The sequence below is a fragment of the Streptopelia decaocto genome (assembly GCF_964273445.1).
Source record: "Streptopelia decaocto genome assembly, contig: HAP1_SCAFFOLD_117, whole genome shotgun sequence".
Lineage (NCBI taxonomy): Eukaryota > Metazoa > Chordata > Aves > Columbiformes > Columbidae > Streptopelia > Streptopelia decaocto.
Genome location: NW_028116876.1, coordinates 295,687 through 318,075, shown reverse-complemented (window position 1 = coordinate 318,075; position 22,389 = coordinate 295,687). Strand labels below are relative to the sequence as shown.

The 22,389-nt window shown below is 52.2% G+C and overlaps 1 protein-coding gene across 1 annotated transcript; it reads left to right on the top strand.

The window, feature by feature from the left end:
* Positions 1 to 19,834: 19,834 nt before the first annotated feature.
* LOC309452037 (la-related protein 6-like) lies at positions 19,835 to 21,737 on the top strand (the record flags this gene model as incomplete). The annotated part of the gene is made up of 3 exons (XM_082076713.1): positions 19,835 to 20,001; positions 20,253 to 20,463; positions 20,763 to 21,737. The coding sequence occupies 3 exons, from the start codon at positions 19,835 to 19,837 to the stop codon at positions 21,735 to 21,737; spliced, it is 1,353 nt and encodes a 450-aa protein (XP_081932839.1).
* Positions 21,738 to 22,389: the final 652 nt, after the last annotated feature.

The following is a 22,389-nucleotide window of genomic DNA, read 5'->3' as shown; positions in this document are numbered from 1 at the left end:
CCTCTCCTCTCCTCCTCCTCTCCTCTCCTCTCCTCTCCTCTCCTCTCCTCTCCTCTCCTCTCCTCTCCTCTCCTCTCCTCTCTCCTCTCCTCTCCTCTCCTCTCCTCTCCTCTCCTCTCCTCTCCTCTCCTCTCCTCTCCTCTCCTCTCCTCTCCTCTCCGTCTTCTCTCTCTTCTCTTCTCTTCTCTTCTCTTCTCTCTCTTCTCTTCTCTTCTCTTCTCTTCTCTTCTCTTCTCTTCTCTTCTCTTCTCTTCTCTTCTCTTCTCTTCTCTTCTCTTCTCTTCTCTTCTCTTCTCTTCTCTTCTCTTCTCTTCTCTTCTTTCTCCTCTCTTCTTCTCTTCTTCTTCTCTCTTCTATCTCTTCTCTTTTTCCTTCCCCCTCCTTTCACTAGCAGTACATGCTGAGGAAATCCCTGACAAACACTTGTAACCTTGCCCAGCTTAGTCATTCACTCCATCACCTTGTGGGAAGGACGCATGTACCTTCTGGTGGCCGTGAGAGCACCAGGCCCCCTTCAAACCACTCTGCATTCCCCTTCCTACAGCTGCTGACCCTAGCTGCCCAGTCCATGAGGACGGTGAGCTCTGCACTGCTCCTCAAGAAGGCATTCCCTTGATTTTGCTACTGATATCCAGCTGAAAAGGATGTTCATCCACCAGATGAACTTGGTACGTGGCCCTGCTGGGAGATGGCCTTGCAGCGGAGAAACTCCAGCTGCCTCATTCAGGTCTTCCTCCTTCAGCACCTGTCAAGGGGTTCCACCGGCTCCTCAAGGACTTCCTCTCCAATGTCTTCAGGCTGCCTCCAGGCCAGCTCTGGCAGCAGACACGGGAGGCTGCTCCCATTTATACTGTCCTGGGACATTGTGAGCTCAGCATTGCTGGCTGGTCACACTGTGACACGGAGGTGACATGGGCCCCCAGTGTCCCACCCCGTCTGCTGCCCATGCACCCAGCACTCCTTGGAGGAAGGACTTTGGGGTGTTGCTGGCCCCGAGGCTGCCTCCAGGCCAGCTCTGGCAGCAGACACGGGACGCTGCTCCCTTTTATACTGTCCCAGGCCATTGTGACCTCAGCATTGCCCGGTGGTCGCATTGTGACATGGAGGTGACATGGGCCCCCAGTGTCCCCCCCGACCCACTGCCCATCCACCCAGCACTCTTTGGAGGAAGGACTTCGGGGTGCTGCTGGCCCCGAGGCTGTCCTTCTGTCCAGGAGGCCCAGGCGGCTGTCCGTGCTCTTGGTGGTCATGCACTGGGCATGGCTGAAACCACCTGGGAATGGCGGTGCCATGAAATTACTGAGGAGGTTATTCAGATACAAAGGAACTTCTTCTCTTTTCCTTTAACGTTACCAAATGAAACTATGAAAAACAATCCTCTAGTACATGCTGGTAATGAATTGCTCTGCAAAAGTGCTGCCATGGCTGCAGGAACCTGCCAGCCTACGTCTATTCCATTCAAGAATCTCAGCATTTTGGTGCCAGCTCCATGTGAAGCCAGGAGCCCTCGCACCTCTCCAGCCGTAGTTCTGATGGATCATCAGGCAGAGTGAGGCTAGAGGCGAATTCCCTTGCCAGGAGCGCCCCCTGTCCAGAGGGCTGTTAGGAGAAAGTCTGTCAGGAGCAAGGACTTCATATCTCAGTGCCTACTTCTGCTGCCTTTTTTTTTTCCCAATCCACACACATGAACTGGAAGAAAAATGTCAGGAAATCCATTTTGGTAACACCCTTATGGCTAACATAAGCTTGCCATTTTAGCCCCAAACTAGAGGTTTTTACAGGAATCCCTTTGCACCACAGGAAGGAGGCAAACTCCATGATTATATCAAACCCATCATATACAAATGAAGAAATCTCAGGGGTCGCATTTCCCTGCTGATAAGCTGTACTATGCTTTGCACATACAAAGCGCTTTTGGCACAGGCATCTCAAAGCATTTTTATAAATTCAGAGAGCTTCCCAACACCACCCCTGCACGGTGCTGGAACAGAATTCCTGGTTTAGGGGCAGAAAGCTGAAGCACAGCAATTTGTTCCAGTTGACACAGTTGACATCTGCCAGATCAAAGCATCTGAGTAAAGATTTCTTACTTTGGTTTGGGTTTATTTTGTGCTGACAGCATGAGAATCTCCACGGCTATTACCTTACATAGTCTTGGGAAAGTATTTAATCTGTTGGCATGGTAAGTCCTTTATAATAAAATTGAAAAATATTAAAATTCCGATTATGTTACTGGACTAATGTATTCATTACCAAAGTGTATTTTGAAGAAAAAAATCATAATAACTGTATAAGAACACAGATACATCTAGTGTATTGCAGATGGAACTACCAAGTGTTGGTAATAAGCACATTATAAACAGATGGGCTAGATTATACACTATTTTAATTTCTACCAACTTTACAAAACAAGTTATAGAGCTCATAAGTTGAAAATAATTGTATTAATGTATTATCACCTATAAATAAAGCACATTAACATTGATATGTAAAGCCATGATAGTCTGATCTTTTAATGTTTTATAAAATGCTTCACACAGCATAAACTATTTATATTGAATCCACATATGCACTGCTGTTGCTGTTGTTGTATTATCCATCTGGTTTTAAAGATAACTATTACTGTGATTTCTGTTTGCTGCTTTGGTTTGAGTTGTTTGCTTTATGGAGCACAAGCAAAACTAAACTTAGGAGTGTCCAGCTTTTTTTAAGCACTAACCATAAGGTATGCATCTGTGCAACACTAGAACATTATAAACAAAGGTCTTTAATAATTTCTATCATCTAAGAGTTATGAATCTGTATTTAAAAGCTGTCTTTAATAGATGCCATGAATTTAGACACTGTTGCTCCACAAAGTGATATTCCGAAGTTCTGCATTTGATCTTTCCACTTCATCTGATGAAGTAGTGGAGTTTAATAGTTTGTCTGTAAATGAAACTGCCTAAAAGGCAGTGTACAGGGAACCTGCAGCAGGGAGCTCCTGATTCCCACCTGACTCCTCCAAAGGTCTCTCTTAAAAGTGAACAAAAGTCAACAAAAGCTGCAGCCCCACCCTCCTTGGGCACTGCAGTGGCGGCCCCCCTGGGACCACAGGAAGGTCCAGGATCCTTGTCCTGAATGGTCAGGGCTTCTCTGGCAGGTGGGCAGGGAAATGGAGATAGGCTGGGGATGCAGAGATTTGCTGGGACATGGAGATGGACTGAGACACCGAGGTGGGCTAGGACACAGAGATAAGCTGGGACATAGATGGCCTGGGTCACAGAGACCGGCTGGGACATGGAGGTGGGCTGGGTCATGGGAACGAGTCAGACCCAGCACAGGAGCAGGGAGGTTGGAGCAGCTCCATCCCTGGAGACACGTGCTTGTCCTGGACATGTCAGAGAGGGATACATGCCCCCAGCATAGACACGTACCCATGGGACACACAACTGGCCCACAGGGACACCAGAAACACACGTATGCCTTGTGCCATCATTCCAGTTTTATTGGTGGAGCCATGGTGGTGCACTGGTGTGGCGGTGGTGCTGGCCAAGGCTCTGCCGGTTCCGCAGACGCCAGTGCTGGGGTCAGCTCAGCGGCAGCGGCGCCGTGTTCCCCGCCGGCGGCGGCTCCTCCTGTACCGCCGGCGTCGGCTCTGCCCATAGCGGCGGCGAGAGCGGCTCCGGTAGCGGCGCCGTCCGCGGCGGCTGCGGCTCCGGCGGCGGCTGCGGCTCCTGCTTCGCCGGTACCGGGCCATGGTGGGCTGGCCGCCGCCCTGTCCTGCCAGAGGATGCAGCTCTGCAAGCCGGCCCCGCTTTTATAGGGGTGCCTGGGCAGGGCCCTTTGTGACATCACCAGTGACGTCACAATGCCCCACTGTGGCAGTTGCACATGCCCCCATGATCCGGAGCCTTCAACGGGGCAGCTGATGGCTCCTTAGCACCTTTTGTGTCCCACTGTGCCTGTCCCCACGTACACAGCGAGGGTGGTACCAAGGTGCTCACAGTCACGTCCTCCCCTACCCCGGGCAGGGTGACTTCACCTCCACCAGCTGGGGGGACAGGAGGGGTGGGACCCTTTGTCGGTAACAGGGTGCTCAGCAAAGAAGGTGCCCAGAGAAGCTGAGAAGCTTCTGGACCATGTTGAAATGCCCACAGCCACATCTGACCAGACTATAAAGCAGGGCCCTCACCAAAGACCCCCTTGGAATGGTCTTCTCAGAGCAGCGGGTCTGTGAACTGGAGCCCTCCCCTTAGACTGGGACGCTGTCTAAGGAGACTGCCTGGGACTGAGAGCGCCTCACCTTCTCCTGTGCTGGGTGGTTATTTTTCTCTACTGGATATATCCTGGAATGAGTCCTTGCCCACCCCAGGCAAGTGAGAGCCCTCGCCCAGCCCAGGTGAGTGATTGTTTCTTCGGGGCACCCACGAGTGAGAGGCCTCTAGTTTTATTTCTTGTGAGTGAATGCAGGTACATTGTTGATCCTTGTTGTTCTTATGTTGTCGTACCCAAATAATCTCCTCAACTGATATCCAAAGCTGAATTTTATGTTCTTGGAGTGCTAAATAATTGTATAAACCCTGTTCCTAGTTTATTTACTATGCTTTTCCATCTAGAATAAAGTCTGCTTTGGAACTTGTTTTCTGCCTAAAACTGCCTTTTGTGGTGCCTCCGTGACACCCACAGTGCTACCCGGGCTCCATGGCTACCGGCCATCCCACTGCAGCACCGGTCCCAGGTCACCACCACCATGTGCTGGCGGGTCCCTGGTCACTGCCGCAGTGCAGGAGATGCAGGAAGAGCCCCTGGGCTGGCCGGAGCCCCAGGGGTGCGGCAGGAGGAGGCACCACAGGGACAGAGGTGCCGGTTGCAGTGCCAGTGGCAGTGCCAGTGGTGCCAGTTTGCTTGTGTGTGTGGCTTTTACTTTCCTGATTAAACTGTCAGCCACTGAGTTTTATCACTTTAAGTCTTCTGATTCTCTCCCCCATCCTGCTGGATATAAAGATAAACATCTCAAAAAGCTATGTTTTCATACCAGATGGACTATGGGTGAATTCCCAAGGCCGTTCCTTAATATTTAGGACCTGCAATTTATTATATTTCTGCCACTGCTTGGGTTGTGCAGCAACTCCCGGCATTCTTCAAGACCTTGCTGATGATCACAGTAAAATCACAAAGAACACTCTGCCCCAAACCCTGAAACTCATGTGCTGTCTGGACATACTTAAATTCTTCAGTTCTAATGAACAGGGATTTTCTGGGAAGGAAAAAACCTCCCTGAGGTTCGTGAAACAAGACTCACAGTATCAGCACTCATGGAATACATTGCCAGTCACACTGCTTGCCGTGGTTAAAGCAATCTGAATAAACAGCAAGTGAAATACAGGTCCCACGAAAAGTAAAGCAGAGCTTCACAATTCAGTATGTAATCCCTGCGACTAAGTGGATCTTAGAATTAAAACCTGCAAAGTCTGATTCAACATACAGCTATGAAAGCCTGATCCAAATCCTGTACAACTCCCCAAGGACCATTTCATGAGTATGCTGAATTTGCACATCCAGAAACTAATAAGAACATGTTCTTCTCACATGTCACAGCATTTTAAGCAGGCAACGTTAACCTGGATTGTGGCATCGCTCGTGGCTCCAGGCAGTGTCTTTCCTGCCGGACGTGATGGCGCTGGAGCTGGAGCTGGCCAGGACGGCTCCCAAAGAGTCGCCTGGGAGGTGGGCGCTAGCCAAGGAGCCCCTGCTGAGCTTCCATTGCGATGGCCTTCGCTGAGGCCTAGGAGCACCCCCAGGACCCTGGCAGAAGTAGACTTCCAAACACTTCCTTCCGTGCCTTTGAAATAGGTGCTCACTTAGGGATTGTCAACAGCACTTGTGGCTACATCCACGGCCCTGCTGTGCTTGCTCACCATACCAAGTGCAGGCTCCCTGGAGGAATGGTTGCTTTCTCCTCTTTGCACTGAGGAAAAGGAGATGTTCCAGGAGGCAGCAGACGTGCCCGCAGCAGCCGGGTCCCTGAGTGCCGAGAGATGCGGCTGAGCTGCCAGGGACTCCGGGTTCTCCAAGGGTCCAGCCCAGCTGGAAACTCTGCCAGGGCTCTCTCCTACACGCAGCCACCTCACCTCAGAAAACTTCCCCAGCTTTGGCACCTCTTGGCTCTTGCCTCCTCTCGTGCACTAACAGTGGACAAGGCACAGAGTGAAAAGGTGGCCATGAGGGGGACTGCCCAACCTGCCGGCACAGAGACGGGTGGGATCGCACGCACACACGGGCCTCTTCTCATCAGCCTCGCTCCTGCACAAGTCACACTAAACCCAACGCAATCAAGCTTCACCTTTTTATTCAAGATGCCACCTGCAATTCGCCACAGGAAAAGCAGCAAGATAGGAACACTGTGTCCATGAGAAAACTCTCTGTGTCTGTCCAGGGCAGACTGTTTCTTAACTATCAGGTCATTAGCGGCTGCTTCCAGCAAAAGCAAGCCCTCCAAAGCACGATCTAGAGAGAGCACAATGGTGGTTTACAAGCCCTATCATGGTTGTAAACAAAATGCGTCACTGGACTGCATGCGTGCAAAAGATTGCACTGTTACCTTCTCCCCATCACATACTGTGCAGAGCTGCACGAGAAGGGCTGATTTGCAAACTGGCCCAGAGCCAACACTTCACTGTGGAAGCCACGGTCAGAGGGCACGGGTAGGAAGGTCCCAGTGTTAAACAGCCAAGGAGAGAAAACGCGCTGGGTCCCCAAACCCATCGGTGCCAAAACACCCACTGAGGCGGGAGCTGTCTAAGGAAGAGAAAGTCAAAACAGAGCGAGACATTGCCCCAGGTGCCAGACACAAGGCCCCTTCGTGGAATCGAACGGGAGGTGGTCACGGGCAGTATCGCTACTGGAAGGAAGGCTGGACCGGCAACAAACCCGCACTGTATTTTTGCCAAAAAGGGACACGATTAGGTTGATTAGTCCCCTATCTCGTAGGCACGGGGACTGATCTGGGGCCCCCCAGCACCCCAAAGGCTTCTTCCAGAGGGCGCTGGGCGCAGGGGCGGCGGGCGGGGCTGCACACGGGGGCTCTGTCACCCCCATGTCACAATGCCAGCACCTGGCAACGCTGAGGTCACAATGCCCCGGGCAGGATAAAAAGGAGCAGCCCCCCGTGTCCACCGCCAGAGCTGGCCCGGGGGCAGCCCAAACACATGCCAGACGAAGCACTTGGGGAGCTGGCTGGCGGAATCCCAGGGCAGCGGCTGAGGGAGGAAGACCTTGGATGAAGCTACGGGAGGTTCTCCACTGCAAGACAATCTCCTGGCAGGGCCACTTCCCAAACTCATCTGATGCCTGGAAATCCTTTTCCACTGGGTAGCAGTGGCAGGACCAAGGGAAGTCCTTCTTGAGGAGCACTGCAGAGCTCACCATCATCATGCCCTGCAGAGCCAGGGGCAGTAGCTCTAAGAAGTGGGATGCCCAGATGTTGCAAGGGGGCCTAGGGCTCTCACCCGCATCTGAAGCTACGTGCCTCCTTGCCACAAGGTGACGGAGCAAGTGCCGAAGATGGGGCACGCTTCAGGTTATTCAGTGCCTTCTGTTAGTGCAGGGATGGGAAGCAACGACATCCGAAATTTCCTCAGCGTCTGCTACTGCTAGGGAAAGGAGGAGGTAGGAACAGAAGGAGAGGAGAGAAGACTTCAGCTGGAAGGGACCTACAGTCATCCTCTAGTCCAAAGGCCTGACCACTTCGGGGCTGGCCAAAAGTTGAAACATGGTATTAAGGGCATCGTCCAAATGCCTCTTCAACACTGACAGGCATGGGGCATCGCCCAGCTGGGCTCTGGCAGCCCTGTTCCACCGTGTTTGACCACCCTCTTGGGAAAGAAAACTTTCCTCTTGTCAAGTCCAAAGCTCCCCTGAGGGATGGATGCAGCTTTGAGCCTTCTGCTATTGGCTGCCGGGAAGAAGGGATCAGCAGCTCCCTCTCCATTTTCCCTCCGCGGAAGCTGTAGAGAGCAACGAGGTCGCCTCTCAGCCTCCATCTCTCCAAACTAGACACATCCCAGGTCCTCAGCATCCATGAACCAGAAGAAGCTCTTCTCTCACAGTGGAGTTCTACAGCCCCCACACTCCCTCCCAGCTGAAGCTCTGACACAGGAGAAATCCCCTACATCAAGAAAGCCCGCCTGAAGATCTACAGCCTAGAAATAGGGAATACAGCGTCACGTGGAGCACCAGGAGTTTCCGGCACTGCTTGCACACAGCAGAGTAGGAAAATGCTCCTGCAGGCACAAGTAGGTCACAGCCCGACTGCGAGCCACAAATGTGATACAGGCAAATGGATTCTGGTGTGTCAGACAAGGCATTGCCAGAGGAAAGGCAAGCCTGGTGCAAAGCCCCGCTGAGAACTCGCCTGGACGACTACGGACATTTCTCATTCCTCGGCTTCAGGAAAGATCAAGTCCAGCTGGGATGAAAGCAAACCAAGACTATGTAGTTGGTTAGGATCACGGAGGGCCTACAGAAGAAGACAACAGCTGCAAGGAGCAAGACCAAGCCTGAGAGGGCTGGCATGACCCTCAAGCAAGATATCAAGGATGAAAGCCAAAGGAGGAAAAGAGCCATCGAGTGCAAGCAAAGATAGGGTCAACAGCACAAAACCATTCAAGACTTCTTCCCAAGCAGACAACCTCACCATCAACGACAGCGTAGCATCACGTATCACTTGCTGCATTGGGAAGGAATGGCACAGGGACTGCCAGGGCCACCTTCCAAGCTTATGTGATGGCTGGCGGGCTGGCTGGCTGGTTGGCAAGCCTCTTCAGGTGCATAGCAGTGGGACAAGACAAAGGGAATGCCTTCTTGAAGAGCACTGCAGAGCTCACCATCTTCATCCCATGCGCAGACAGGCTCAGGAGCCATCAGAAATAGGATACAGAGGGCTTGCAAGGGGTTGCAGTGCTTTGGAGCACCCACTGGTGTCCCACCAGGCACAGGAAGGATTCTCGCCCCCAAGGTCCATCAGGTCAGAGGCATTTGGGCACTCTGGGAAGTCCCCGAGATGGCTCCAGCTCAAGGGAGGATAGGGCTTGCGCAGCTCCTGGGAGGCGTGAGCAGCTTGTGGGACAAGGAGCCCGGTCTGGCTCACATGCTCAGGGAACAGCCAATCGCCAGCACTGGGGTCAGGAAGGAATTTTTTCTCCCGGGGCAGATTGGCACTGGTCCCCGGGGGTTTTTTGCCTTCCTCTGCAGCATTGAGCATGACCACTTTTCAGAGCTCCTCTGGGCCCTTCTGGCTCGCTTCCTACCTGCTGCTCAAGCACCAGGAAGATGGCCTCTCGTGCCCTGCAGCTGGGGGGAGGAAGGCTTTTTTTTCCCCCCATGTGGGACACCAAGAGTCTCTGGGGGTTTTTTGCCTTCCTCTGCAGCATTGAGCATGGCCCACTTGCCGCGGCTTCTTTGGGCCATTTGGGCTGGGTGCCTGCTGCTCCACGAGGCGGCCCTAACCTTAGCTAGGACAGCCTACCTAAACCAGCATAGAACAACTAACCTAAGCCAACCTTAAACAGCTGAAAACAATCAACCTTCGAGAACCTAAACCAATCTCAATCTGCCTTCAAAAACTTCAATCAGCCACCAACAACCTAAAAAGCACCTGAAACCATCTACAACAAATTACCTCAACCAACCTAAACCAAACCAAATAAAGCAACCTCAACACCCTCAAACAAACCTACCTAAAACAAATGACCTAAACAATCCTACCGAAAACAACCTCAAACTACATAAACCAGCATTCCTCAAACAACCTTCGGCAACGCTGATCCAAACAAGCTGAAGACATCTAAACAGACCCACCTTAATCAACCTAAAGCAACAATCTCAACAACTTCCAAACCACCTCATAAAGCCTAAAACCGCCTGAAACAACCAAGCTAAAATAACCACCTAGACTAAACAACTTAAACAAGGTGACAGAGCAAGTGCCGAAGATGGGGCACGCTTCAGGTTATTCAATGCCTTCTGTTAGTGCTGGGTTCCGGGAGCCCTGTTCCACCCTGTTTGACCACCCTCTTGGGAAAGAAAACTTTCCTCTTGTCAAGTCCAAAGCTCCCCTGATGGATGGATGCAGCTTTGAGCCTTCTGCTATTGGCTGCCGGGAAGAAGGGATCAGCAGCTCCCTCTCCATTTTCCCTCCGCGGAAGCTGTAGAGAGCAACGAGGTCGCCTCTCAGCCTCCATCTCTCCAAACTAGACACATCCCAGGTCCTCAGCATCCATGAACCAGAAGAAGCTCTTCTCTCACAGTGGAGTTCTACAGCCCCCACACTCCCTCCCAGCTGAAGCTCTGACACAGGAGCTCCTGCTGAGCTTCCATTGCGATGGCCTTCGCTGGCAACATCGCAAACCAAGTCGCTGCAGACACAGTGCAGATTTCTGGAGGAAAGGGATTTAATACTGAATGTCTTGTAGAAAAACTAACAAGATATGCGAAAATCTACCAGATAAGTAAACAAGGGAGTGTGATCTATTAAGCAATGCATACATTGTTCGTAAAATAATCCAACCACTACTTATTTGAAACCATGATGTACACGTATTTTAAAAAGTTTTGAGGATGAGAGAAATAATCCTTGAATTTATGGAAAGGGTACTCAAGTCAGGCAAATTCTTGCACAAAAACCTCTTTGCATTGGACCAAAAACTAAAGCTGCAGCAGAGAGATGAATTCAGTGGTGTGGTTTTGTTTTTCTGATGTGGTAACTCCTTCGAATTCTTGCCCTAATAGTTTTGGAGCTTCTGAACTCTCAGGAAGAAGCCCTGTAGCAAACAGAGATCAAACCCCAAGGCTGGCTTTGGCGTTCTGTAAGCAGATGGTTCCTGTGTGACGCTGCTCTCTTGGGCAACTCTTGCTGGGCTCTGATCCTCCTGCCTGACACTTCGGTGCCACCAGCTGGGCAGACACTGCCACTGCTATATCACCAGCACCGAGTATCACGCATTGAATATCTTGCAGATCTTGTACTGACACAATTGTGGCACAGTCTGGAGTGACTCACCTTTTTTTTTTTTTTTTTCTAATTTCATAAAGAACAAAACACACTGATATTTACTCATGTTTAGCCCACAGTCACCCACAATCCCCAGAGCATTTCTGCAGTGTTGTTACCAATAGCTCCTCTCTCAGCATATACTATGCTACAGTTCTTTATTTGGCAAAAATGATGTAATTCTGTGCAGCACAACCCATCATCTTTATCTTTCCACCTCTTTCTGGCATTAATAATGACCAGATAAAACCGATCAGGACAGATACTGAGAAATGCACGCGGCCCATGGTCTGTCACGTTCGTTAGAGCTGCTGCTGTTTTGAGATTCCAGGAAGCGGAAACTTCTCTTCAGCGACTTTAAAATGGAACCTGTTCTCAGCAGCCAAGACTTTTCCTCTGTGACAGGACAGAACACTCCGGGTGTGGAATCCACAGGCCCTTAGTGCTGCTGCAGCCAGCGAGTGAGGTGACGAGCGAGCGCGGACACCGTGTGACCGCGGGACGTGCCGATCGCACTTTGTGCTGCGGGTTCAGCGGCTGCAGAGCCGGGGAGGGAGAAGTTTATTTGAGAGCCGAGCCTGATCTTCAGTTCAGTGGATTTTCCACTGCACTGAGCCACCATGACAGCACGGCTACCCAGAGACTTTTTTATTTTAATAATGGTTCAACTCAATCAGATTTCGTATGAAAACTTGGCGGGTCATGCGAATAATGGGACAGCTCTGGCGGGGTCCTGCCGGCAGCACGGCTCGCCTCGCCCGTCCTGGTGACGCAATTTCTGGCTGCAGCGCTGGGCCGAGCGGAGGCTCCTGAGTGGGTGCCGGAGCGCGCACACAAAGGTCCGTGTGCGAACAGGCCCTTGGAGCCCCCGGTCCCGGGACCCGCCGGAGCTGAGCCCACAGCTGCCGGCCTGTTGGTGCTTGTGCAGGTGGCAGCGCAGAGGCCGCCATGGGAAACCCGGGTGTCCCCAGCACGTTCCTGTTGGAGCAGAACGTGGTCTGTGCAGCTTCGTGTGGGACAAGGGAGGTGACTGTGTCCATGTCGACTCAGGTCGGTGCAGCTGCGCTTGGATTTAGAGCAGTAACCCTGGCTGGCTGAGCCTTGGGGGTTGTTTATTTCTGAGAATGACAGGGGTCTGTTCAGCAGGTCTTTAATTGCTGTGCACTTTTACCCTGACAAGAAGGATTCATTTTCAGTGTTATTCTTTCATCGTAGCTCTCTCCATTGTACGGGTAAGTTTTCCCGCTCTCAAAGGTTCCCTCTCCATTTGGTGGTTGAATTTCTCATTGTCTCTGCTGCCGTTTGTTTTCCTTCTCCTGCAAAGTGGGGTGGAAAAGAGAAGGCAAAGGCTCCGCTGCTTCCAGGCGGGGACTTAGTTGCTTGTAAAATGCATGTCTAGTTCATCTCGAGGAAGACAGAGATGAATGCTGTTAGAAATCAATAAGTTGCATCCTGTTGGAGGGACAAAGTCTGTTGGATTTGACGCCGTTGGGCAGGGCGGGAGGAGTTGCCTTCTTGGGTCAGTGATGGGTGTTGGCATGTATTATCTGAGCTGGAGCTGATGTCTGTCATGACCTGAGCTCTAGAATTACTCTGAGACCCAGGAATCTCCAGTTCCTTGTGGAGCTTTTCCAAGCTGTGGAATGCCCTTTCTGTCACAGGTTGTGACGCAGCCCATGGAGGAGGGGGCACTGTTTGAGGTTCCTCAGTGTGTGCGTTAGGGAGGCGTCGTTCTTGGGCTCACACTGGGCGTTACGAGGAGACGCTTTCACGTGAGCTGAAGGCAGCTCTGGGTACCCAAAGCTGTTAACCAGTGTTAACAAACGCTGCTGCCGAGATTTGGGGGTGATGGCACCAGCCGGTCGTGACGAGCGTGGATGTTGCTGAACCGCAGACACCGTCTCGTCCAGGCTGCACAGCCAGAGCGTTTGAAGGGTGGTGTCCCAGCTTCCTTTGCTTGCAATGAGCACTCGTGTTGGGATTTGCTTTTTAAGGAGGGTGCATGCTTGAATCTTTTGCGTTGGGGTTTGTTCTGTTATTTCTGCAATGCCATGAAAGCTGAAGTGCAGGAGGTTGAGAGTTGTTGGAGCAGAGAGGAGCACGTCTTGTATTGCTTGGATTTTCTGGATTTCTGCAGGAGAACATCAACCCCAGCATTGGTTGGACCTCAGAAGGACATTTGTTTGAAAATGCGTGGCCAGGTTCCAGTGAGGTGTTGACTTGGGCATGAATGACTGGAAGTGCCTGTTGGGAGAGCTCCGTTAGTGTGGACCCGTGGAGCCTTTATGATTGAGCTTCCAGGTGTGAGAATGCAAAAGGAAACTTGAACTTGAGCCGGTCTTGCTCTCGAACCAAAATGGTTTTGACTCCTGCCCAGATTTCTGAGAGAGCCGTGAACGTTCCAGGCAGCCGAGGTTGTGGCCCAGGGTGGGTGAGTCGCCCGCTCTGCAGTTGTCCAGCGGGCCCTGCAGATAATGTTTGAGGTGACAAAGCTCTTGGCAGGCGACAGCGTTTGAGTTCATTTGCTTCTATCTGGGGATATATGGACCAGCTGAAAAGGTGGTGTTTGTGTTTACCCGCAGCAGACAGACAGACCCCTGGAGTGTTCACGTGCTCTTGTCGATGAGTGAGGAAATTGTCTGCGAGACAGAAAAGGGAAGGGTCCGGGGACAGGTTTTAGGTGTTTTTTCCAGCTTCCTGCAAAACCTGGGCTTTTAGTGTTTTGTTCCAGATTTGAATGTGTTCTTCTTGTTCCTGAAAAACTAATTTATTTCCTTTCCTGCAGCCCTGCCTTCCAGGAGAAACAGCTACAACGCTCTCCCTGTGTGCTGCAGCCGTCCCGGCCCTTGTGCTGAGACCGAGCTCATCACTTGCACAGTACAGACTGTCCTGGTTAGCGCTGCCGAAGCTTCTGCAGTAACGAGCGTGGTTGGGAGATGCAGCGCACGAGCTGCTGTTGTGCTTGCAGGGAAAACTGGCTGCTCTTGGTGTGGGGAAAGCAGGAGGATTCGTTTTGCTCCCGCCTGAGCTCTGGTGAATGAGGAGGTTCTGAATGCCGCGCAGGATGGGTGAGTGTGTCTGTAGATGGAGATGTTTTAAATTAGCCAGTGTCACACGCTGCCTGTAAAAGTGTCTGTGCGATCCCTTTCTACAGGCAGGTGCAAGTCACTGGAGTGTATTTACATTTAACTAATCACCACGCCAAATCTTTTGCTATATCCCCATACGTTCCACCCCCTCGCTCAGGTGACTTGCTTCTGCTGGGGCAAATGAAGCTAGAGTTGTTCGTTTGTGCTTGTGAGGTGTAGCACAGAGCAATTTACAGGGGCACACAATAAACACATACAGAAAAAGGAGTGATATTTACACTGATATTTACTCATGTTTAGCCCACAGTCACCCACAATCCCCAGAGCATTTCTGCAGTGTTGTTACCAATAGCTCCTCTCTCAGCATATACTATGCTACAGTTCTTTATTTGGCAAAAATTAGGTAATTCTGTCCAGCACAATCCATCATCTTTATCTTTCCACCTCTTTCTGGCATTAATAATGACTAGATAAAACCCATCAGGACAGATACTGAGTGTGATAAATGACCAAGACTCCGATAATTTGCCAAACAAGAGTCTGGTTTATTTAATAGGTGAATTAAACACATACACCTTAAGTTTCTGATCGACCTCTTTTATTTCCTTGGCTAGCCCTTCTCGCACTCTGAGTCCGTGGTTGGTTGACACTAGGGGTCTTCTCTCACTCTGATTGGTGGTTGAAGAGTTCCTTCTTCCTCAGTGCAGACTCCAGGTTGTTACTGAGGGGTCTTTTCTACCGAGTTCCCCCCCCGCTTCCCCCGTGGCAGCAATCTCGGGGAAGGCCACCTTCTCCTTCACGTCACTCCCTCCCACCTTTCCTATCCACATGTGCATATGGTACAAAACAAGTTCCACAACTTTTTACAGAAAACTTAACTATCTTTTCATTTTCTTAAGAGCCCATGCCTTATTTGGTTATATCTGTAAACAACAGCACGAATCACAGCTGCATTTCTCACAATTCCCCCTTTTTCTTTTTTATCCCCTTGATTCGTGCTTCAGCCTCAAAGTTAGCTAGCACCTCCCTAGTGGCGGCTAGGTCCAATTTTGTGTTCTCTTTTAAAATCATTAATTTATACCCTGTTCCTTTTGTTGCCATTTCAGGATCTATAGGCATGGCTGAGATTTGCATGCCTTGGACTACTGAATGTATTAACCAAATAAAGCACGGGATCATACATGGCATGAACAGTAAACCTAGAAATGCACATAGTATCATGAACCCTATTTTCTTTCACCAGGCTCCCCCAAATAAGTTATCCCACCAGTGGCTAGGAAGTATAAAATTCCATTTCTGTACTGGTACGTGTGCAACTCGTTTTATCTCTTCTGCTATTTTCATTATGGCTTCCCCATTATCATCTATTTCCAAACAACACTCACAAGTATTCAATTTCCTAAACCCCCCCCTCTTCAGCTAAAAGATAATCTAAGGCTACCCAATTTTGGTACACTGCGGCTCTGGTTTGAGACAATTGTCTCGCTATGAGATTCAGTGCCTCAGCTGTGCGGTTGCTTGTTATTTCAATCACTGCTTGCAACCGAATAATTCAGTTTAGCATATATATTGGGGTATGGTATCGCCAGCTTCCATCTTGGGCCCAGGTGGCTGGATCCATACTAGTAATCCTTCTGGGCTTACACTCTCTCCTCTCCAAGGCCACTGTTCTGCCATTTGACACCCCCCACATATCCAGCATAAGGTGACATTTAATTCCCGGGCTATCTTTTCCATAAGATCTATAAACAGGTTTTTCCCTACTGTTGGTAATTGGAATTCCTTGTCTTTTTGCCTTATTTCTTCATACCAATCACTGCTTTTCTGTACCAATTTCTGCTTCTCTTGCTCTCTTTTTAATTCCTGAGTGGCACTCTTAACTAACTCCTCCTTATCTTGATCATGCACTTGCCCTCCATCTGAATAGCCCCACATACCAGCTTGTGTAAAACGGATATTCTGTTCTCCCCTGGGGCAGGAGACAGAGCCTACACCGAGTCCACCTTTCCCTGGGTTAGTTGCTACCCATAATTTCTGCCCTTGGATTTCACAGTTCTCCAATTTTGTTCTATCTTAACATCCAGAATTAGTATGAGTGTGATAATTTAGAACATAGATTCACAGTTTCACAGTATGTTTGGGATTGGAAGGGACTTCAAAAGATCATCTAGTCCAATCCCCCTGCTGGAGCAGGAACGTCCAGGTGAGGTCGCACAGGAACATGACCAGGTGGGTTTTGAATGTCTCCAGAGAAGGAGACTCCACAACCCCCCTGGGCAGCCTGTTCCAGTGCTCTGTCACCCTTACTGAGAAGAAGTTTCTTCTCAAATTTAAGTGAAACTTCTTGTGTTCCAGCTTGATCCCATTACCCCTTGTCCTATCATTGTTTGCCACCGAGAAGAGCCTGGCTCCATCCTCGTGGCACTCACCCTTTATATATTTATAAACATTAATAAGGTCCCCCCTCAGTCTCCTCTTCTCCAAACTAAAGAGACCCAGCTTCCTCAGCCTTTCTTCATAAGGGAGATTCTCCACTCCCTTAATCATCTTTGTTGCCCTACGCTGGACCCTCTCCAGCAGTTCCCTGTCCTTCTTGAACTGAGGGGCCCAGAACTGGACACAATATTCCAGATGTGGTCTCACCAGGGTGGAGTAGAGGGGAAGGAGGACCTCTCTCGATCTACTAACCACCCCCCTTCTAATACACCCCAGGATGCCATTGGCCTTCCTGGCCACAAGGGCACAGTGCTGGCTCATGGTCATCCTGTTGTCCACCAGGACCCCCAGGTCCCTTTCCCCTACACTGCTCTCTAATATGTAATTTCCCAACCTATACTGGAACCTGGGCTTGTTCCTGCCCAGATGCAGGACTCTACGCTTCCCCTTGTTAAATTTCATTAGGTTATTCCCCGCCCAACTCTCCAGTTTGTCCAGGTCTCGCTGGATGGCAGCACAGCCTTCTGGCGTGTCAGCCACTCCTCCCAGCTTAGTGTCATCAGCAAACTTGCTGATAGTACACTCTATTCCCTCGTGTAAATCGTTAATGAATATATTGAATAATATTGGCCCCAGTACTGACCCCTGAGGCACTGCACTAGATACTGGCCTCCAACTAGACTCCGCACCATTGACTACCACTCTCTGGCTTCTCTCCTTAAGCCAGTTTGCAACCCACCTCACTACTCTATTGTCTAGACCACACCTCCTCAACTTAGCTGTGAGGATGCTGTGGGAGACTGTGTCAAAGGCTCTACTGAAGTCAAGGTAGACCACATCCACCGCTCTACCATCATCCATCCACCTTGTTACATTCTCATAAAAGGCTATGAGGTTGGTCAAGCATGACTTACCCTTGGTAAAGCCATGCTGACTGCCCCTAATAACCCTCTTATCCTTGATATGCCTTGAGATGGCACCAAGGATAAGCTGTTCCATTACATTCCCAGGGACAGAGGTGAGGCTGACCGGTCTATAGTTACCCGGGTCCTCCTTCTTGCCCTTTTTGAAGACTGGAGTGACATTTGCTCTCCTCCAGTCCTCGGGCACCTCTCCCGTTTCACAATACTTGGCAAAGATGATGGAGAGCGGTCTAGCAATGACTTCAGCCAGCTCCCTCAGCACCCACGGGTGCATCCCATCTGGACCCATGGATTTATGGATGTCCAGACTATTTAATTGCTCCCTAACCCAGTCCTCATCAACTAAAGCAAACTCCTCCATTGACCTGGCTTCATCCAGGGTCTCAGGGGTACAAGCTCCCCAGGACAGCCTCCGGCAGAGTAGACAGAGACAAAGGAGGCATTCAGTAATTCTGCCTTCTCTGTATCTTTTGCCACCAGGGCACCCACCCCATTTCTCAGTGGGCCTACATTGCCTCTGGTATTAGTTTTATCTGCTATGTATTTGAAAACATTCTTTTTGCTGTCCTTGAGCCCTCTCGCCAGCTGTAATTCTAAGGAGGCCAATTTCATCCCCAAAGGGCTGTGGGGCATTGGAACAGGCTGCCCAGGGCAGTGCTGGAATCACCATCCCTGGAGGGCTGGACAGATGGACATGAGGTTCTCAGGACATGGGGCAGTGCCAGGACTGGGTTATGGTTGGACTCGATGATCTTGAGTGTCTCTGCCAACCAATATGATTCTGTGATTCTGTTCTACAGTTCTCTTGTTGGCTGCTTGAGCTTTTTCACCCCCTGCTGTAATCAGGTCACACCAGGGTTGGACACAAGGAGCTGTGAAACCTGTGTTGCGGTGCTGGATGATTGTTGGTGGTGAGTACAGCGCTTGGGTCACCAGAGCTGTCCCTTCATCCTCCTTCAGCAGCACTCAAGCAGTTTGGAGGAAGCCAATCCTCAAGAACTTGCTGGGAAAGGCCAAGCCAGGAAAAAGGAAAGGTTGATTGCAGGAAAGTATGAAATATATATGCAGGGAGCACTAAGTCAGAAAAGGCTTCCCACGGATGCACGAGCGAGATGCCCTGGAGCTGTGCAGCACTGTGCGAGGAGGACAGCCCATCCAATGGACCAAATTCCCGGCTAAACCTGAATAGCAAGAAACGGGTATCAAATGCTCAGGCCTGTTCAAGGATTGTTGTGGTCCCATTTCTTCTTTAGTCACTAAAAGGTGTCGGGCGGATGCTGCAGCACTGGGGGGAGATGCAGGGTCTGGTCTGATTGAAGCGGTTTTGGCCGGGATCCGGTGCGTGCAGGGAGGTGCATTCACTGCAAAACGGCGGCTGTTTTTGGGGGTGAGACCAGAATCCATGGAGTGGGAGATGGGGCTGCAAGAAGCATCTTGTAATATTGCTTCCAAACTGATTGTGGAGGATGGGAGCAGGACATAGGGACGTGACCAGCGACGGGTCCTTCCTGCTGGTAGACCTCAGGAGGGGGAAGGTGTAGCCTCAGCCTCTCCCTCTGCACCCTTTTTCGTTCTCCCTCTGCATTGTGCCCAGTCGTGCAGGGGTGGCTGGACCAGCCTGAGCCTCTTCCTTCAGATGCCAAGCCTCAGGGCCCAAACAAGGGGGTTATTTCCCCCTGGGGGGCTCAGCAGCACCTCCTGACCCTGAGCAAGAGGTGGTGGGTGAACCATCCCTGGAGACATCCCAGGCCAGGCTGGACGGGGCTCTGAGCAACCTGAGCTGGTGAAGACGTCCCTGCTCATGGCAGGGGTGGCACTGGGTAGCTGGGAAAGTCTCAACCCAAATCATTCTATGATTTTCCACTTCACAGCAGCAGTTCACTGTTGTGCTGGGTGCTGATAGCTCTGTCTCTGCCCCTCCACCTGCTCTGGGTCACCGCAGGCCGGCCCGGCTGCTCCCAGGCTCAGCTGGGGCTGTTTAAGCCCTGACAGGTCTCACCTGGAGCCTGGTGGGTCCATAAGCACCCACTGGGCTCTTTGTGGGCAGCTCCCCTTATAAACCAGCAGCCTGCTTGTGCTGAGGGCTTTTTCTTTCTTTCTTTTTTCCCCCCTTTCTTTTTCACTTTGTCTTTCAGGAACCTCACCTTGGAGGTGGGGAGGGTTGGGCTTTGCTGCCTGTGGGTCTCTAGGATGTAGTATCAGGATTTTCTACCCTTCCCAGCACTGCCAAGCAGGTAAGGACACAGCAATGAGCTGCTTCTGCTCCCCCATGGCTGGGCTGGGCTCGGGGGCTCTGCAGTCAGGAGGTGTCCCAGCTCTGTCCTCCTCCTGTTTGCCATCCCAGATGAAGGACAATGTCTTCACATAGCTCTGGAGTGGCCCTGGGGCTTGGTTCCCAGCCCAGCTGCAGCAACTCTCTGATAGCGCAAAGAAACTCTGTCCTGGCGCTGAACGTCCATGCGTCCCGGAGCCGCTCGCTCACCCTGCTCAGCCGCGAGGGATTCGGCAAAGGCTTCAGCGGGTACGTGGCTGTTGGGATGTGCACAGGGTCTCACCTCGTGTTTGTCCCCAAGGGAATGTGTCTCCTCTCTGGGATGGGTTTAGATTCACGGTCTCAGCACCGGGAGCCTCGCAGGGTGCGGGCTGCTGTTCCCCTGTGTTCAGGGCAGAGCTGGTGTCCCTGCTGTCCCTACTGCCCTTGTGGCTGAGACTGGGCAGTGCTGACATCCCAAAGGCCACCAGCTCACGCCTGTGTCCCCGCTGCTCTGCCAGGAGCTTCTGCAATGTGAGCGATGTGTTGGGGGCTGATCTGTTGGACCGCAGCTGCTCCATCCCCGACCCACAGCTGGTCCGGAGGATTGTGTCCCAGGTGGAGTTCTACCTTTCCGATGAGAACCTGGCCAAGGACGCTTTCCTGCTGAAACACGTCCAGAAGAACAAGATGGGCTTTGTCAGCATCAAACTGCTGACGTCCTTCAAGAAGGTACGTGGCCCCTGGTGCCGGCCAGCGGGGCTGGGAAGCGGCCTTCATGTGGAGGGTGTCCGTGTGTCTGGGTGTCCTCTGGCTGCTTCTGCTGGGGTGTATGGGGAGGTCCAAGTTGCCATTTCCAGAGCCCATTGGGAATGCTCTCCTGCAAACCCCAAAGATGCTCATGTGGCATGGGGACGTTGCTTTGCTGTGGTTTCAGGTTGATGGGGTCGCAGCCTGCCCAGACAGCAGGCTTAGGGTGGTCCCTGCCTGAGACGCTCATGGGGACGTGGTGACCCCCGTCTCTTCCATGGGTGAAATACCTGACGCGCGACTGGCGGCTCACACTCTACGCCCTGCGGTTCTCGGAGCTGCTGGAAGTGAATGAGGAGGGCACCAAAGTGAGGCGGCGTGTCCCCATCCCCAAGTCCCTGCTCAGCATCCCCCCCAGCAAACTGCTGCTGGCCTGGGAGCTGCTGCCCCGCGAGCAGGACGTGCTGTTGCCGCTGCAGAAGAACTTCCTGGAGACCATCATGAGGATGTTCAGCCCCTTTGGCGCCATCGCCTCCATCCGCATCCTGCGCCCGGGCCGCAAGCTGCCCTTGGATGTGCGCAAATACGCGTCGCGCTTCCCCGAGCTGCTGAGCCGGTGCTGCGCGCTGGTGGAGTACGAGAGCCCGGAGAGCGCCCGCAGAGCCCTGGAGGAGCTCGGCCACCCGGGCGGCCAGAGCATCAGGGTGGTCCCGCTCAGCGGGAAGGGCTCCAAGAAGAAACCGGAGGCGGTGGAGGAGCTGGTGGATCATCTGGGTTTGAAAGCGCAGGCGAGAGCCGTGACATTCCCCTACGGCCTCGATGGCTCCCTGCTTGGCAGCGCTCAGGAGCTTAACTCGGGTGCCTCAGCGTTGCCATCGCTCCTCCTGAACAAGGAGCCCTCGGAACCCACCTGGTCCAGCAGTGACTTCAATCCCAGTGACTGGAGCGACACCTTCACCGGATCGCTCCTCTGCAGCGACCTCTTCCCTCCCTTCGACGCCAACGTGGGCAGCGGCAGCTGCTCCAGCCCCGAGAGCCCCCGCGGTGCCTGGGGCAGCGGGGCGCCCGCCGGGGCCCCCTGGGCCGGCAGCTCCTCTCGGGATCCCAAACCCCGCCCTGGGATCCCCCCAGAAACAACCGGGGTGTCCGAGCTCCTTGGGCTCTGCGACGGGGTCCTGCGCCTGCCCTGCGGCCACAATGGCACAGGCGGCTTCTCCAGCAGCATTGGGAGGGGAGAGCTCGTCCTGCAGCGCTGAGGCTTCTCTACATTTGGGTTTGGGGATTCTTTTTTTCTCCTTTTCTCTGTGCCCCCCCAGAGCTGTGGTGGGTGCTGCAGCTGCTCCAGGGACCCGAGTTTTGGGCCAGGATGAAGTTCGGGGTGCTGAGCGGCAGCGGGGGCTGCACCGGCACCAGCGTCTGGGATGGGGACTCAATGCAGCTGCTGCCGGCTGGACCCGCGGAGCTGGGTCGCCGGGTGCTCCATGGGACCCAGGTTGTGGAGCTGGGGTGGGAAATGAGCAATAAAGGGAGATGAGATTTCCAGGCAATTTCTGGCCAGTGTAGTGATAGTTTGGTTGGTTGCAGGACCAAGGAGTGGAAAAACAGCTGCCCAAGGTGCAGCCAGACAAGGGCAGGAGGGTCCCTGCCCTGCAGTGCCTCCCTCGCCATTCTGGGGCTGATTTGGGGTTATTTTGCTGCAGCAGGGAAGCAAAGCTGGGTCTGTGGTTCCCAGTGCCCCTTCACCCCACCCCACACAGGCATAGAGCAGATCCAGAAAAACAGCATTTAATTGAAAGCGAAAAAGAAAAAAGGTCCCATGAAAGCCACGCCAGCCCCCCTCCCCCCTAATGCAGCATCCCGCCCTCCCAAACCCCTCCAGACCCACCCCCAATGTAGCATCGTATCCTC